Source organism: Poecile atricapillus, chromosome 26 (genome assembly GCF_030490865.1).
Source record: "Poecile atricapillus isolate bPoeAtr1 chromosome 26, bPoeAtr1.hap1, whole genome shotgun sequence".
Taxonomy (NCBI): Eukaryota; Metazoa; Chordata; class Aves; order Passeriformes; family Paridae; genus Poecile; species Poecile atricapillus.
Genome location: NC_081274.1, coordinates 3407148 through 3424310, shown reverse-complemented (window position 1 = coordinate 3424310; position 17163 = coordinate 3407148). Strand labels below are relative to the sequence as shown.

At 48.1% G+C, this 17163-nt stretch overlaps 1 protein-coding gene and 1 pseudogene across 1 annotated transcript; one reads left to right on the top strand and one right to left on the bottom strand.

The window, feature by feature from the left end:
* LOC131588505 (zinc finger protein 208-like) overlaps positions 1 to 17163 on the bottom strand; it is a 911601-nt pseudogene that overhangs the window by 349513 nt on the left and 544925 nt on the right.
* LOC131588600 (zinc finger protein 239-like) lies at positions 908 to 11524 on the top strand. The gene is made up of 2 exons (XM_058857553.1): positions 908 to 1154; positions 10448 to 11524. Exon 2 carries the CDS (start codon positions 10475 to 10477, stop codon positions 11213 to 11215), a length of 741 nt encoding a protein of 246 aa, XP_058713536.1. The 5' UTR covers positions 908 to 1154; positions 10448 to 10474; the 3' UTR covers positions 11216 to 11524.

Here is a 17163-nt window from a genome sequence, read left to right as displayed (position 1 = left end):
AACCTGTAAGGTTATCCAAAGGACAATGAGGAAGAGGAGAAGCCTTCGCCAAAAGACCCCCAAAAGAAGACTGAAGACCCCCTAACAACAAGTGACGCATGTGCCGTGAAGAAAAGTGACGTAAAGTCAGAAAAATTTGAAATAGGAGGAAATTTACAGGAAGTATTAATTAATATGTATAAGCACACCGTTTATAAGTTTAGCTTGAAGTGCTTTGCTCTGTACATGAGGCAGGGTGAGGAACCCGTACCCCGGTCGGTTTTGCTTATGCTTTAATCATACTTAATTCCTGGCAAATTATATATATAATTTGTAATTTTTTCCTAAATTATATTATTTTACTAAACTGTATTATTTTATACCAAATTACTATTCAATTTACTAAATTGTATTCATTTTAATTAAACTGCCATTAACCCAAGGGACCTAGCTGTCAAAATTGTAATTTCTTTTATAACAACCGGAGAGGCGGCGGCGGAGCTCGGAGGCGGCCCCGGCCATCGCAGGTGGGAGCCGCGCTCGGTTCTGCGGGGGCTCGGGGCTCGCTGCGGGCCCGGGAGGGGGCGGCAGGGGGCTGTGGCGGGTGGCTTGTGCCGTGGCCGGCCCGTGTTGGCCCTGGGCTGAGGGCGCTGCGGGAGCGGCTGCCCGCGGTCTCCTTGCCGCTGGGGCCTCGGCAGGAGGCGGTGGCGGAGCAGCGCTGGCTCGTCCCGCTTCGTGTCGGGAGGCCGGAGGTGGCTGCGCTGTGCCCGGGACGCTGCGCTGGGGCCGCCTCCGAGCTCCGCCGCCGCCTCACCGGGCTCCGGCCGCTGCTGCCGCCGCTGCCGGGCCCGCACAGACGCTCCGGCAATGGCGGCTCTCCTGCCCCACGGCCGCCCTGGGGGCGCCAGCGGGGCCGGGCTTGTCCCCGCTCTGCCCAATCAGCGCGCGCCAGAGCCACGAGTGACGGCAGAAGCAGCCAATCGCAGCCAGCGGCGGGCTCTGCACACGGCACGGCCTCGCCTGCCTTGGGCTGAGCTCCGCCATTTCTCGTTAGCCTGGGCTGAGGAGCGGCCCCGGCGCTGGGCCCGGCCCGGGCAGGAGGCCAAGGAAGCGCCGCTGCGCTGAAGCGCCGGGAGCTCGGGGTGCCCGGGAGCTGAGGGCGCTGCGAGCTGGGGGTGAGTCCGGGATGGAACAGGGCTATGCCGGAGCGAGGCCAAAACTCTGTGACTCTCCTTCCTGTCCCGAGCGGGGAGCAGAACACACAAGGAAAGGCTCGGGGGTCTGGATGAGGGTGGGGACAGTTCAATCCTTGGTCACGGGCACAGCACTCCTGACTTGGGGAACTTATTTGAATTTGTTTTCAAACATTTCAGAGGAAGAAAATGAGAAGTAAAGTAATTCCTCCGGAAATCCATCTTCCCCCCAGCTCTCCCTCCTTCCCGGGCTTAACTTTGTGCCCCTCTCCGTCCCCCTCCCCGCCCAGAGGCACAGGGATGGGGGTCACAGTCAGGTCATGTCAGTGCCTCCCCCTGAGGGACAGGAATCCTTGTCCTGCTGCAGCCTGGGGTCCCTGCCAGGGGCCAGAGTCCCTCAGGACCAGGCTGCTCCAGCGGGGATCGCCAGGGGGATCCCCGAGTCCGGCCAGGAGCCACTTCCATGGCTCTGCAGGGGCTTCCCCCGGGCTCGGGGCCTCTCTCAGGCACCCCCTGCTCCGGCCCGGCCTCATTGCCCCCCTCACCCCCCCATGCAGCGAGTGCCCGGGCAGGGAGATCCACGATTTTCACGGGGCTGAATCTTGGAGTTTCTGAGCTTTATTGGTCTAAACGTTGGTGTTTTGTTTTTTTGTGGGGGCAGAATCTTTGTATTTTGGGGGGATATCAGATTTTTGGTGTTTTGGAAGTTTTTGATCTGTCTTCGTTAGCATTCAGGAAAACACATAATTGTATATTGACTGTATGCAGGTGTTTTATTGAAGCGTGGGTGAACTAGAGGTATCAGCAACCCAAATCTAGTTCTGTTGTCTTTGTCCAAAGTGCACATATTTCTACAATTTCAGCTGTACCGGTAATCACTGTAACAACCTTATCAATATTGTTTCATTAATATTGCTCCATTAACTTTATCTATATTGCTTCATGAGAGTTAGCTCATCCTTGCTCGAACATGTCCGAATCTTATCTCTGGGTGGGTATCTTGGAGACCCCAAGTACCAGTTGCCATCACCGTAAACATTTCAGCTTGCTAGACCGTCCCTAATACCAAGCATTCTTGTGGCCTACCTCTACATGATTTTAAGAAACATTTTCAGAAGCATTTAACCCTATAGTAACGTATTTCCCCACATTCAATATATTTCACTTTGCTATAATAAGTGCAAGGCTTTCACTATATACAGTCCTTTTTCTGAGATTATACTTGATGTTCATCTTTGAATCCACAGTTGTCGTAAGTGTTGTTACACTCTGGAGGACTTGGAGATAACAAATGCGGATGTGGATCTCTGTCCCGTGTCAGTGCCTTTATTATCTTCTGGTTCCAGGATACTCTTTTCTTTATCTCTCCTTTCAGAACTGCACAGATTAACCAGATTGCTAAGAACGCAATTAGTAGGATTATTACTCTCAATAATAGATTTGATCCAGGAGCTCACATTCCATCCTAACCCTTCAAAATTTTTATCTACCCAACTTGTGGTCAGATCTTCTCTCTCTTTCTGTGCTTCATGTTCTGTTTGTTTTAATTGAGTAATGTCGTGTTCTACATTTGCAGTTCCATTTGGGATGTGGATGCAGCAGTGATCAATTTGTCCTTTTAGGTACGCGCACACTCCGTGTTCTTTCAACAATAACGTATCTAAAGCCAATCTGTTTTGCAGGGTCATTTTAGTTGTGGCTTGTAATTGTACATTTAGCTCTCTAAATCCCTCTTAGGTAGCTCTTGCCGATCTTTCTACCTGACCTGTAAGTTTGTACAACATCTTTCTATTGTTATAATTTGCTATTGGAGCAAACAAGGATTCCGGAGCCCACTCAAATTTTACACTGCTGGAGGGTTCCTGCCATCTTTCTTTATCTTCAGTTTTGTTTTCCTGAACTTCTCATCTCGTCCTTATTTGCAGAAGTTCATGTTCTCCCTTAAATGGTGACGTTTTCTAAATTTGGCATAAGGTGGGGAGGCCTAAAGTAATCTCTTTTACTTTTTCACCTCCAGGCAAATGTGTTGTCCAGGTGCCATCGCTTGCTGCCCATCCAAATTGGCCTGGACTCTGAATTGTACTTGTGCTCCATATTTCCTTTTGGATCACTTGTCCTGTCTTGTCATTTATTTCACCTTGTTTATGTTTGATTCTTCTGCAGGCACATCCAATTTGCAGAGCTACCACTAGTGTTGGCATTTGTTTTATTTCTTCATCATCAGAAGTACAGTCCTACATTTTGTTCCATACCCACCAATTGACTTTGTCTGCCTCCATTCACTGGTTGCAGTGTTCCATACCCCTGGATCTGTTTCATTTTCAGAGCCTTCCCACTTAATGCACCAAGGGCTATCTGCCATAGATTGGAATTTCTGAAGCACACTCATTGACCATGCACTGTCCCAAGCTTCAGCCCGATCTTTTCCTTCCTGTCCTTCACACTTCCACTTCGATACTGGAATCTTTTCTTTAATAACCTTTGCTACCTTTTCATAACACCATCCATAATTCCCTAATCCCCCATCCCAGCCTAGTTTTGGTTCATACTTTCCTCCATTTTCATGACAATCCCATCTAGATGAATACTTTGGCTTCACAGCATTTTCAAACACTGTCTTACTTTGGTACTCGTAATCTATTTGCAATACACAGCTCACATTTTCATTTTTATTCTTTTGTATTTCAGGAAATTTTGATGTTATAATTCCCCAATTTATTTGGTCTCCTGCTGCCTTGGTATTGGCAGACAGGCAGTTATTTTGCTGCTGTTTTGCATGTTGGCAAAATCTTTCATTAATGCAATCATCCCATTTTCTGCGTGAATAGTGTTAGAGACTTTTATCACTTGTGTTTCTGGCTGCACCCCCACATCCCTCTTCATTCTAAAATGAAGAGTTGTCAGCTGATCCTTTTGCATTTCACATCCCAAGGTAACATTGATTCCAACTGATGGCCCTAAAGGCCATAAAATAATCACCGTTACAGTCACTAGCAACCTAGACATTTGAAACAATCAAACCCACTTTATCTGCAGCTTTGTTGGCCCCACAGTTTGTGCAGTCCACAGTGCAGGGGAAACCTTCTTCACTCTGGTGTAATGTATGCAGGGATCCAGTCCAGCTCCTTTGACTGCTGTCAAGGTAGTTAACAGTACCTGATAGGGTCCATTCCACCTTTCTTTTAATGGTTCTTCCTTCCAGCTTTTAACGTACACTTCATCTCCCGGGGGGATGTCATGAACTGGATTCTCAAGAGTCAGCGGCCTGTTCCACACAAGGGTGCTCTGAAGTCGAGCTCGAGCTTTTCCAAGAGACAGAACATAATTCTACACCTCTTGCTTCCCTGTAACATGTACATTTGGATTAGGTTCAGGGGATTCATATGGTTTCCCATACAATATCTCATAAGGACTGACTGACATCCCATTTCTAGACTTTATCTGAATCCTCAGCAGTGCTATTGGTAAAGCTTGTGGCTGCTGCAATTTAGCCTCTTGGCATATTTTGCTGATCTGCCTCTTCAATGTCTGATTCATCCTCTGTACCTGTCCACTGGATTGGGGTCTCCATGGTGTATGGAGATGCCAAGCTATTCCCAGTAACCTACTCACCTCCCTCACTACTGTGGCTGTGAAATGTGGGCCCCTATCTGATGATATTCCTAGAGGCACCCCAAATCTTGGAATGATTTCTTGCAGCAACCACTTGACTGTCTCCTTTGCTTGATTTGTGCGACAGGGAAGAGCTTCTGGCCATCCTGAAAATGTGTCAACCCCTACCAATAGATATTTGTATCCTCGTGTTCTTGGTAATTCTACAAAATCTACTTGCCAATAATCTCCTGGTTTTCCCTAATTGTGCCTGTCATCTAGCCACTGGATTGTTCTTTAAGCAAATTTCACATTTTGACATTACTGATTTTGCCATTGTTGACATCTGTACTGAATTTAAATTTTGTTTTAACAATTTCACCAATGCCTCTGCACTCCAATGACATTTGTTATGTTTAATTTGCAGAACTTCTGTCATTATCGAGGGGGGTACCACTACTTGTCCCTGTGTAGTCACATACCACCCTTCTGAATTCTTCTGTGCATTCAGTGAGCGTCCCAGTTTCTCATCCTCTATTGAATATTTTGGTTCTGGAGGTAAATTGAATTGAGATACATTAGTTTTTAAAGGTATCAATGCCATTGCAGTTTGCGCTTCTCAAGCAGCTTGTCGGGCTGTCCAGTCTGCTTTCCGATTTCCCTCATGAATTTTGGAGTTTCCTGATTGGTGAGCTTTACAGTGCATGATTGCTACTTGCTCAGGCTTTTATACTGCATTTATTAATTGCAGGACTGCATCTTGATGTTTAATGTGTGTGCCTTGAAAAGACAGCAGTCCTCTTTCTTTCCCCAGTGCCCTGTGTACATGCACCACTCCAAAAGCATGTTTTGAATCAGTCCAGATATTTACTTTGTTCCCTTCACTCATCTCTAATGCCCTGGTTAAAGCAACCAGTTCTGCTCGTTGGGCAGATGTGTTTGCTGGTAAGGAACAAAGCTGGATTCAAGAGATTAGCTGTCTTTAATGTGACATCATCCTGCTCGGTTAGGATTACCTGGAATTTCATCATCCTGCTTGGAGATAGCCAATGGCCCCCTTTTGTTCTAAAACAGTGGTCACCATGTGTGGCACATAGACATCTGTGTGTCTACCCATCGTGAGTTTCCTGGCTTCTTGGATCAGCATCACAGTGGCTGCAACTGCCCGCAGGCATGAAGGCCATCCGGCACTCACGTTGTCAAGTTGTTTGGAAAAGCAACCTACCGGCCTTTTCCAGCTTCCCAAATGTTGGGTCAGCACTCCCAGTGCTGGGTGTGATCTTTCATGCATAAACAGCTGAAAATCTTTGGATAAATCAGGCAATCCTAACGCAGGAGCTGTTGTCAATGCCTCCTTCAGTCTGAGGAAGGCCTCCTTCTGTGGTTTGCCCCAGGTAAGCGGTTGTGTCTTCTGGGCTTCATACAGGGGCTCTGCAATTAGTCCATAGTCCATGATCCACAGGTGGTACCACTCTGTCATCCCAAGGAAAACTCGCAGCTCACGCAGGTTCTGGGGTTCTGGAATGGCACAAATAGCTTGAATACGATTAGTACCCAGCTTACATTGCCCTTGTGAGATTTCACACCCCAGGTAAATCACAGTCTGCTGGGCAATTTGTGCCTTTCCTTTAGACACTTTATATCCTCCCATTCCCAGCTGATTTAAAATTTCAATTGTTACCTTTATGCAGGTTGTTTTCTGTAGCTGTCAGTATATCATCAGCATACTGTAACAGCAGGTATTGTTCTCTCGGTACTTGCCCATTCTCAGTCCAAATCTCCAGCTCCTTCACCAGCTGGCTTCCAAATAGGGTTGGACTGTTCTTGTATCCTTGTGGGAGTCGTGTCCAGGTGAGCTGAGTTTTCCTTCCATTGTCTGGTTTTCCCATTCAAAGGCAAACAGTTTCCTACTTTCTTTGTCAAGGGCTATGCAGAAAAAGGCATCTTTTAAATCAATTCCAGTAAACCATTTCTATTTCTCTTTCACAGATGTCAACAATGTGTAAGGATTAGCTACCACTGGGTAAATATCTTTAGTTATACAATTTATTGCTCTCAAATCCTGTACTAGTCTGTTCTCACTATTTGGTTTCTTCACTGGAAATATTGGTGTATTAAATTCTGATTCACATTCTTCTGAAATTTGGTACTTCAAAAACTTTTCAATAATCTTTACTATTCCTTGCCGTGCTTCTGGCTTTATGGGATACTGTTTAACCTGGACAGCTTTTGCTCCTTCTTTTCATTCTACATGTACTGGTTGTGTCAACTTAGATTTTCCTGGTATGTCTGTTTCCCATACAGAGGGAATTACTGCATCCTCTACTTCCTGAGAGATAGTAGGGACTGGTTTTTCTTTTATCATTAAGATTTGTCCTGTCTTTGATTCAGGTATTTTCATTAAAAGCTCCCCGTTTTCAAAAGTTATCACTGCATCAAGTTTTGCTAATAAATCTCATCCTCAAAGTGGAATTGGACACTCAGGCATATCTAAAAATTCATGTGTTAACATTTTGTTTCCAAAGCACAAATCCAGGGGTTGCAGGAATGGTCGATTCTCTTCCTTCCCTGTGTCTCCAACTATTGTTGCTGTTTTGTCTCCAGTTTGCCCTTTTAGATAATTTAGCACAGAATATGTAGCTCCTGTATCCACCAGAAATTTTACTTCTTTATCTCCCAATTGTATAGTTACTAAAGGTTCTTGTATTGGTTTTTGTTCTGATTCTAGTCAGCTGCTGTACTCCCCCAGCACCATTAATTTGGAAGCATCTTGATTCTGGCTGAACTGATTGCCCTGGTTAAACCAATTTGGGCATTCATTTTTCCAGTGCCCCTCTTGTTTACAATAATCACATTGATTTAACCCCAATCTTGGCAAAACCCATCCCCCTCGTCCTCTGCCAAGTCCGCCCCACCCCAGGCCATGACCACCTCTGCCGTGACCTCTGAAACCTGGATTCTCTCTTCCTTGGATCACTGCCAAAAGATGTTGCTGCTGCTTTTTACTAGCTTCCTTTTCCCTGTTATTGTATACTTTCCAAGCCACTTCAAGTAATTGATTCAAATTCCTTGAATCTTCTCCTTCTAACTTCTACAATTTTCTCCTAATATCATCCTGTGACTGCCCAAGAAAAATGAACACAAGCTGAACATTCGCTTGTTCTGTTTCTAGTTGAAGATCTGTATACTTTCTTGCTGCCTCCTTAAGCCTTTCCAAAAATGCAGCAGGGGATTCTTTCTTTTCCTGTCTTATCTCATACAATTTAGACCAATTCATAGCCTGTTGAGGCTTTTGCAGGTGTGCTTAGCTTACAGCCTCTTTACAGAGCATGCTGACCCTAACAGTGAACTGCCAAAGAAAACAAAGTGATAAATATTCCTGCTTGTTGAGCAAGAACAAGGATCAAACAAAGGTCTGCAAGCATCTAGTAGTTTGCTTTAAGATAAGGGTAGTAACGTGTTTAGAGAAGAATGAAAACAGTGTTATAAACTAGAGCTATAAGTTTGTATTCTATTTTTAGATGCTTGGCAAAAACTATATAAGTAATGCAAGAGCAAAAAATAAAGGTCTCAGTTCCACATCATATTGGTGTGCTGTCTGATTCTTGCCTTAAGATTTGACTTAACAGTAGCCTTAGGTACAGCATTCCAAACCCCTGTCTGGAGCCACTCTTGATATCTCTTCAGCCTCCGCATGTCCCCAAAGGCATTGGGATCCCACCCTGGATCCTCGGTTGGAAAGTTCTCATCTAAAGTCGCCGTCACCACCCCAGTTCTGAGATCTTCTCTCACCTTCTCCTTGGCTGCTCTAAGCACCATCTCTTTCTCCGTAGAGTCCATTAAATTCTCCACTATTACTTGTATATCATCCCAGTCTGGATTCTGAGTTTTCATAATCACTTTTACCACCCCTGCTACTTTATCAGGATTTTCTCTCTAAGTTCCAGCTGATTGTTTCCAAATTATCAGGTCTGCAGGTGAAAAAGGAACTTCCACAAACACCAGCCCTTCTACTCCTACTCCTTGTCTCAAGGGGGCAATCACAGTCCGCCTTTGTCTGCCCAAATCTTTTCCCATTGTACCCAGAACCGGAGCAAGCTGTGACCGAGTCCGATGGGATACCGGTGTCGCTGATTTATTATCATCACCCCACTACTGCTATCTTCCTCCCCAGCATTTTTCACATTTCCTTGTATCACAGGTAGATTTTGATCATCTCCTGGAGAAGAAGGATCAGGTGAAGGCGGTAGAGGAGGATAAAGAGGGAAAGGTGAAGTGGGATTAGGCGAGATAGGGTTAGGTGAAATAGGATTGGGTGAAGCGGAAGCAGACAAAACAAAATCGGGTTCTTTTGGTTCTGCTGAAACCACTTGTAAATCAACATCCATCTCTTTCCCCTGAAGCAAACTTTCTTTTAATGCCAGGTGCTCTAAACAACTTTTTCCTTTTACACAAACCTCACATTTGTCACTCACACGTGCCTTAACTGCCATCAATCCACACTCAGCCTGCCATTCTGGCTTGTCTCGCAAATAGGAAAACAAATCAACGTACGGAACTTCATCCCACTTTCCCTCTGGCTTACAGCACAACATCAACTGTAAAATGGTGTTCTACTGCAAAGATCCATTTCTCGGCCACTTTTCCCCACTGTCCAGGTCATATCCTGGCCACCATGTATTACAATAATCAATCAACTTTACATAAATCTTGCCCAAAGTTACCCTGTTTCCAATGTGCTAATAAGCACCCCAAAGGAGAAGTACGTGGTACAGGGGCATTGCCACCTCAAATCCCTTTAAGCTTCTCCATGTTACAGTTACAATACACCACACACCACTGCTGCCCAACCTGCAACGCTTTTGCACTTGTCTGACAGACGGCGCCTGGGCAATACCAGGAATTCCTCCAGCGCAACCGTGCGAAGCTTTCGCTGCGTCTTCTCGGCAGGCACCAGAGCAGAGCGAAAAGCTCCTTACCTCTCTCAGAGGGATGTTGTGAGCGGCGGAGACGGTCGCGGCCAGATGGGCTCCCCGAGAATCCCTCGGTGCCGGCTGGAGTGTGATCGGGTCGTGAGCTCACTCAGCAGCACTCACAGAGTCCCATCTCGGTCACCAAAATGTTAGAGTTCAGGAACACACATAATCACAGACTGATTACGTGCAGGTGCTTTACTGAAGTGTGCGTGAATTGGGGGTATCAGCAACCCAAATCTAGCTCCATCATCTTTGTCCAAAGTGCACATATTTCTACAATTTCAGCTGTAGCAGTAATCACTATAATCACCTTATCAATATTGTTTCATTAATAAATCTTCATTAACTTTATCTATATTGCTTCATGAGAGTTAGCTCATCCTTGTACGAACATGTCTGAATCTTATCTCTGGGTGGGTATCTTGGAGACCCCAAGTACCAGTTCCTGTTACCGTGAACATTTCAGCTTGCTAGACCATCCTTAATACCGAGCATGCTTGTGGCCTACCTCTACATGATTTTAAGAAACATTTTCAGAAACATTTAACCCCATAGTAACATCTTGATGTTTGCAGGATGTTTGTGGTGAATCTTGGTGTCCTGGAGGTTCTTACAGACACAAGATGCCCAATGACTTCCTGAGATGAACTTGGGCAAGGAGGAATCCCCAGCCCAAGACATTCTTCTCTTGTTTTTTCCCCAAACCAGGATTTTTCATTCCCAAACTGAGGCCAGATGGAGGAGAAGGGAAAGCCCCAGAGATCCCGCACGAGGAGGGTCTGTAAACCCAGCCCAAGGAGCTGTGAAGAGGAAAGATCCCCCCAGTGCCAGGAAGGCGGCCGGAGATCCAGCCAGAGCTCGGAGCTGGGGGTGAAGCCTCATGGAGGGGAGAAGCCCCACAGGTGCTTGGAATGTGGGAAGGGCTTCAGCCAGAACTCCCACCTGATGCAGCACCAGAGGATCCACACTGGGGAAAAGCCCTACAAGTGTGGGGAATGTGGGAAGAGCTTCAGCCAGAGCTCCACCCTTATGCGGCACCAAGTGATTCACACTGGGGAAAAGCCCTACAAGTGTGGGGAATGTGGGAAGAGCTTCAATGACCGCTCCAGCCTTAGGAAGCACCAGGGGAGCCACAGTGGGGAACGGCCCTACACCTGCTTGGATTGTGGGAAGAGCTTTGGTCAGAGCTCCACCCTGACAAATCACCAGCTCATCCACACCGGGGAGAAGCCCTACGAGTGTCCCAAGTGTGGGAAGAGGTTTCAGCGCAGCTCCACTCTCATCAGACATGAGCGGATTCACACAGATGAGAGGCCTTTCCGCTGCCCCGACTGCGGGAAGAGCTTCAACCGCAACACCATCCTCACCGTCCACTGGCGCATCCACACTGGGGAGAGGCCCTACGAGTGTCCCCAGTGTGGGAAGAGCTTCTCCAGGAGATCTAACTTGACCCAACACCAACAGAGTCACCAGTAAGGGAAGCCCTGCGAGTGCCCCGAGTGCAGGAAGAGCTTCGTGCGCTGCTCCAGCTCCATCCCCCATGGGAGGATCGGCGTTGGATGATCCCCAGTGACCCCCGTTGGGCAGAGCCCTGGTGATCCGTGGTCCTGGTGATCGGTGTTGGGAAGACACCTGGCTGGGAGGCTCCACATCTTCCTGGCTCCTTGTGGGCACCTGGATGAACACCGGGGCAGGAACATCCATCGAGACACAGACCAATAGTGGGAATTCCTTTGGGAGAGCAGATTTGTTGACTTTCAATCCCAGAAAACTGTTAAAGCTAATGGAACTCACCAGCCCTATTTGTTACAGATCAACACCTCTCCTTCCTTTTCTGGAATTTGACACAAACTTACAGTCAATAAGTTCTGCAAGTGCTCTTGCTGCGTGAGGCCACATTGTGTCTTTCATTTAGCAATTAATGAAGCAAACACAAATTGCCTACTGAGACCCTTCTGCTCCCTCCCAAATCACTACTCAAGAACAAGCCTCAGGCACATGCCCATAGTCCCTCTCTGCCAGCAGCTCCGAGCTCCATTGCACAGTGCTTGCTGTGCCCCAGAGAGCACAAAGCAGGCTGGCCTGGTGCCCCTGAATATTTCTGCAAAACCCTCTGCATTTCACACCTTTGCTCTGGCTGAGTGCAGAGCTCCAGGATTGCAGGCGCTTGGTCCCAGAGCTGTGTGAGGCACTGGCTTGTGCAGATGTGCCCTGACTTGCTGTCACTGCCTCACGCTGGCCTGGGTTCCCCTGGCAGAAATGCCGTGCCTGAAGGACACTGCCCTGTGCTGGAGCCTGCGGAGCAGCCCGGCTCCCTCCCCCTGTGCCCAGAGTGCTGCACACACTGCTGACCATTGCCAGGAGTTCCAGGGCAGGCGGCAGAAGAGCAGGAATGGTCAGGCAGGGCACCAGCCCTGGGCTGCTCTTTGCCTTTCTCTCCTCCTGTGCAGACTCCAGACAGCCCATGGCACCAGTGTGTGCTGTGCCCAGCACGGCGCCGCTTCCCCTCAGGAGCAGCCAGCTGCCAGCTTGGCTCTGAGAGCGGAGGATTTGCCTGGTGCCAGCAAGAGGCAGCCAGGGCCAGGCTGCTGCCTCTTGCAGCTCCAAGGGCCTCCTTCCAGCCTGCCTCTGCCGAGGCTCAGGCTTCTCCGGGCTCTGCCAGGGCTCTGCTGGGGCTCCAGCCTGGCCAAGGCCGGGCCCGCTCTCACCTCACAGTCGCTGACAGCTCTGCACCACAGGAGACCTTGCACAGCAACCTCACTGCTCTTTCTGCTTTCTCTCTTCAGCCAGACTCTCCTCCAGCCAAAGAGATTGCACTTAGGGATACAAATCCAAGTGGCAGGAACCCAAATGTTCTCGAGTCACATCTGCACAGCCTGCATCTGCACAGGATGTTTGCGTTGCACCGCTCCTCCTTTGGTTTTTCCTGCAAATGCCATTGCTGTTTCTGCCTCAAATAGAAATGCCAGAGCTGGGCAAAACTTGGCCAGTTGGCCATATTCCAAAGGCAGTGTGGTCTGGAGAGGATGAATGAAGAGGAGCCTTCCCCCCTTACGAACAGTACCAAAGAAGCCATCAATGTCACTTTCCACCTCTAAGAAAAAACTGACAATTCAGGAGGAAATGTTGAGCTTTCTCACAGGGTCAGAAGGAGAGAAATGTTCCAAAGGAGTTGAGGTATTAGTAACTTTATTTATAATCCTACTCTACAATCCTGCACTACAATCCTACACTGCAGTCCTACTTTACAATCCTACACTACAATCCTACACTACAGTCCTACTCTACAATCCTACACTACAATCCTACACTGCAGTCCTACTCTACAATCCTACTCTACAATCCTACTCTAAGTTGGGCATGGAAAAAACAGTTTGAAATTGATTGGTGCATTCATATCTCCTCCTTCCACTTCTTCACTGCCATGATGAGTGGTGCCAGGCTGGACCCAGGCATGGCCGATGTTATAAATTGATGCTGCAGAAAGGAAAAGAAAACAACAAGAAAGCATGATTTTCCAAGCTAAGAGCTTCAAAGGCAGGGGAATGCTTTTTAAATGAAAAGGGGATTGAGTCAGATTAGGTCAGGAGCATGGGGCAAGAGTGGCACAGGCTGCCCCAAGAGCTGGTAGGTGGCCCACCCCTGGAAATATCTGAGGTGTGAGTATCCTGATCTCTTGAAAGATGTCCCTGCTCATTGCAGGACACAGACTAGATGACCTTTCCATGTCCCTGTGTGTTAGTTTGAGATTAATTGACACAGAAGTGATTTCTTTGAGAGAAGCTGCTGGGAGCTTCCTCTGTGCCTGAGACAGGCCAATGGCTGGCTAGTTCTGAGAACTGACAACATTTTGCACCATTTAGAAATGAGATGTGCCTCTGTGATGATCCACATTTTGAAAACCACCAGCCCGGGAACTGGCCCTCTTTGCTTCCGGCCCCCGAAGGTAACGGAGCTCTGGTGAGGCCGGCCCTGCTCGCCCACGGCCTGTGCTCCTGGGGGAGGCCGGGCCAGACCCCAGCGGCTCCCGGGCGGGGGATGGAGGCTGCGGGACCCCGGCCCCAGGCTGGGCCAGGCCACGGCTGCTGACATCTTGCCCACACTAAACCCTCTCCCCAGCGTGCAGCGACGGCTCCAGGCCGAGCCTCCCCTCCCAGCGGCTACCGGGCAGAGAGAGGGGCCCAGCACAGCCTGAAATCCAACACCGTGACTGCCATGACCTGGGTGAGATTTCACTACACAGGTGAGACCTTTCTTATTCTTGTGGGCCTGATAATAAAATTTGTTATTCCTTTTAAGTTTGAAGCCTGTTTTGCCCTTCTCCTAATCCATAGCTCCCAGCAAGAAATGAGTAAGTGCCCTGGTGATTTTCGCCAGCGCTAAATCCCAGCACTCCCTGCCAGCCCAGCCCAGTCAGTCTAGGATTCCTCCCCATTGTCAGCTGAACAGCACCAAGGTTGGAAGTGAGGAGGATGGGGGCTCATCTGATGCCTTGGATTTCAGTGGAGGAGGAGCCCATCCCTCGGACACTGTTTCACCTGCAGCCCTTTTGGCATTTTACCTGCAGCAGCTCCTTGGCAGACCAGCGCTGCGCCTCGCCTTTCTGCAGGCAGCAGCTCAGGAAGTCACGCAGCAAAGGCGAGAACTGGTCGGGCTGCCGCAGCTGTGGGGGCCCTTTTGTGGCTATGTGGTATTTAGCCTGGAGAAAAAGGAAACACAAAGCTCCACCTGCTTCTTTCCCATCTGTAACTGCTCTCCAGAGCCCATTGTTTAAGCTCCACTCTGCAGTGGCAGTTTTTGCCCTGGCAGAGAGGCAGAGATGACTTTCCTGTATCATTTGGATGACGACTTTCCTGTATCATGAAAAAACCCAAGCCCCAAAGCCACAGCTTTGCCAACATCCAGCAGATCTTGCCTTGGCAGCTGATTTCATTGCCTGATCTAGTTAGTGGCAACTACATCAGCAAATACATGTTTCCTTCTCGGAGGATTCCCAGCAGCTTGGCAGCCTTTTTGGAAGAGGGATTTTGCTATTCTAACTAACTCTACTATTTCCAAGGATTGTTATCTGAAAAGAATCTCTGCAGTGCTTGTTGGTCCCTTAAGCACAGCTGCCATAAAAGAAAACTCATCAAGCTTTTTGTCCTGTTCTTGAAAATGATGGTAATTGGAAGAAAAGAAAGGAAATCCAGCAGGTGTTCCTCGGGGAAGGAAACAAACATTTGGAATCTCATTTCCAACACAGACACATTAAGATGCCTCCACAAATGTATTGGGTTGAAAATGCCTTTTTGGGCACACAGGAGCCACCTGCAGCTCTGTCTCTCAGACTCTGAAAATTTCAGGTTCCCTTACGTGGCAAAAGGAAAATATTCATGGTGAAATCCGAAGTGTCATCCCTGTGGTAACCCTGTGCTCGTTGGATTCTCAAGTCAATGCATTAACGCTGTGTCCATCCCAGAAAGTGCCAGGAAACAAACAGGAGGTTTTGGCAGGCTCTCCCCGTCACCAGGCTCCAGCTTGGTGATATGGAGAAAGTGGCTTGGGTTAGGAAAGAAGGTGGTCACTGAGTGTCTCAGCAGCACTGCACAAGAAGCAGAAGAGACTCTGGCTTTACAGCCTCATCTCCAGGTTTCAGGCAAGTTTCCCTGTGAGAAGAATGGGGGTGCACTTCTCTCAAAAGCACTATTTTAGAAACTTGGTTCGGTTTGAGTTTCTTTGCTTCATTTCTGGAAAGATAACACCAGCTCTGAGACGCTTGTTTCCTATTCTTCGGGCCATCTACACAGCCACAAGAGCTGGAACGACTTCTAAGGCAAAGCAAAATGCTGCCTGAGAATGGAGATGGTTTGGGCGAGGTAAGGCTTGAGTTCCCCCACTGCTGCAACCAAAGCTACAGCAGATGCTGATGTGCTGCAGGGACATTTGTAGAAGGGGCCTTGGTGGAAGTACTTCCAGCAGATGGCCATGGGATTTTATCCAGTGAGCAGAGAACACGGGACAGGTGAGAAAGACAGCGGGATCAGAGAGTATTTGCTCCTTACCGATCGAGCAGTGAAACTGTCATAAGGAGTTTTTTGTTCGGCCATTTCAATTGCCACAATTCCAAAAGACCACACGTCCACTTTGGGGCCGTATGGTTGACGCTTCACCACTTCAGGTGCCATCCACCAAGGAGTCCCGATCACTGAGCACCGTTGATTTTTCTCAGGGGTGAGCTGAACAGAAAGGCCAAAATCAGCTGAGGAGAAAGCAAAATACTGTTTTAATTTTAATACTGTCAATTAGGAAACCAAGGCAAAGAATTCCCCAGTAGAAGTTTGAGAATGTGCAGTTGAATTTCCTGGACAACACTCCCTGCTCTGTTTCCTTGGGGCTTTACCCAAGGAAATATGAATTGGCTACTTCAAACATCCCCCCATTTTTTACACTTCCTCCAGCAGTGCCTTTTGTTCCCCTGAAGGTTTAGATTGTAGCTCCCTCCCTCTGGCAGGAACACACACAGACACACACAGAGCAATAGCACTCTTGGCTGCTTGTGGCTCCTTGTCATAGCTCTGTGCACACTGCAACTGTGCCTTCAGCCAGCAGCAGCATTTTTGGGGAGCTGGCAGTCACTGAAAGCAGCCCCACACCCCCCATTCCTGGAACGCTGAAGCTGACCAAGAATACACTGACCCAGCTTGACAGAGCCGTCGGTTCTGAGCAGGATGTTGTTGCTCTTCACATCTCGATGGATCACGTGGTTGGAGTGAAGAAAATCCAGTCCTTGCAGGCACTGAGAGAGAAAACAGAACCAGGGGGGCAAAAAGTAGTGATGTGAGTTCATCCCACAAGGAAGGAAACAGCTGTGGAAGGTTCCCTTTGCAGGGGAATGGGGAGGAATGGCAGAACACAGCACCATTGAGAGCAAGAGCCTGCTGCTCCAACAGTAGCAGAGCAGCACCTTTCTCAGGAAAGGCAAGCTTTTGAAAGAGCACCAGCAACTGCTGTTGTAGACTGTCCCCTGCAAACCAGCCAGGGTGACTGCAGCTGCAGTGCATGTGCTCAGAAGCAAAGAGCATTTGGGCTGCACTACTGTCCTTTTCAGCTGAGGACTAAAAGAAATTGGTCTCTCTTTTTTTCTTTCCTGTTTGTTTCAAATCCTGCCACCACACCTTTGCTTTAGAGACAAGGAATGCAGTGCAGACAGGCAAAAGTTTAGCTAGGCAAGGTGGAGAACTGCAAATGCCAGTCTGAGAGACAGAGTTAGAATACAAGAGCAGGGGATAAGAGTACAGGAAGTGAGTCCAGTGAGTGCAGGGGCACTGGCAGACAGTTCACTTGAGATGCTCTTGCTTGCCCATAGCCTTGCAGCAACACAGAAACCAAGCCTGGCCCATGAAATCACTCCCGTTCTGAGCCTCTGTTTCCCAGACAATCCA

What these genes read in the sequence shown, in the direction of transcription:
- LOC131588600 (XM_058857553.1), top strand. Translation starts at nt 10,475, where the DNA reads ATGGAGGAGAAGGGAAAGCCCCAGAGATCCCGCACGAGGAGGGTCTGT.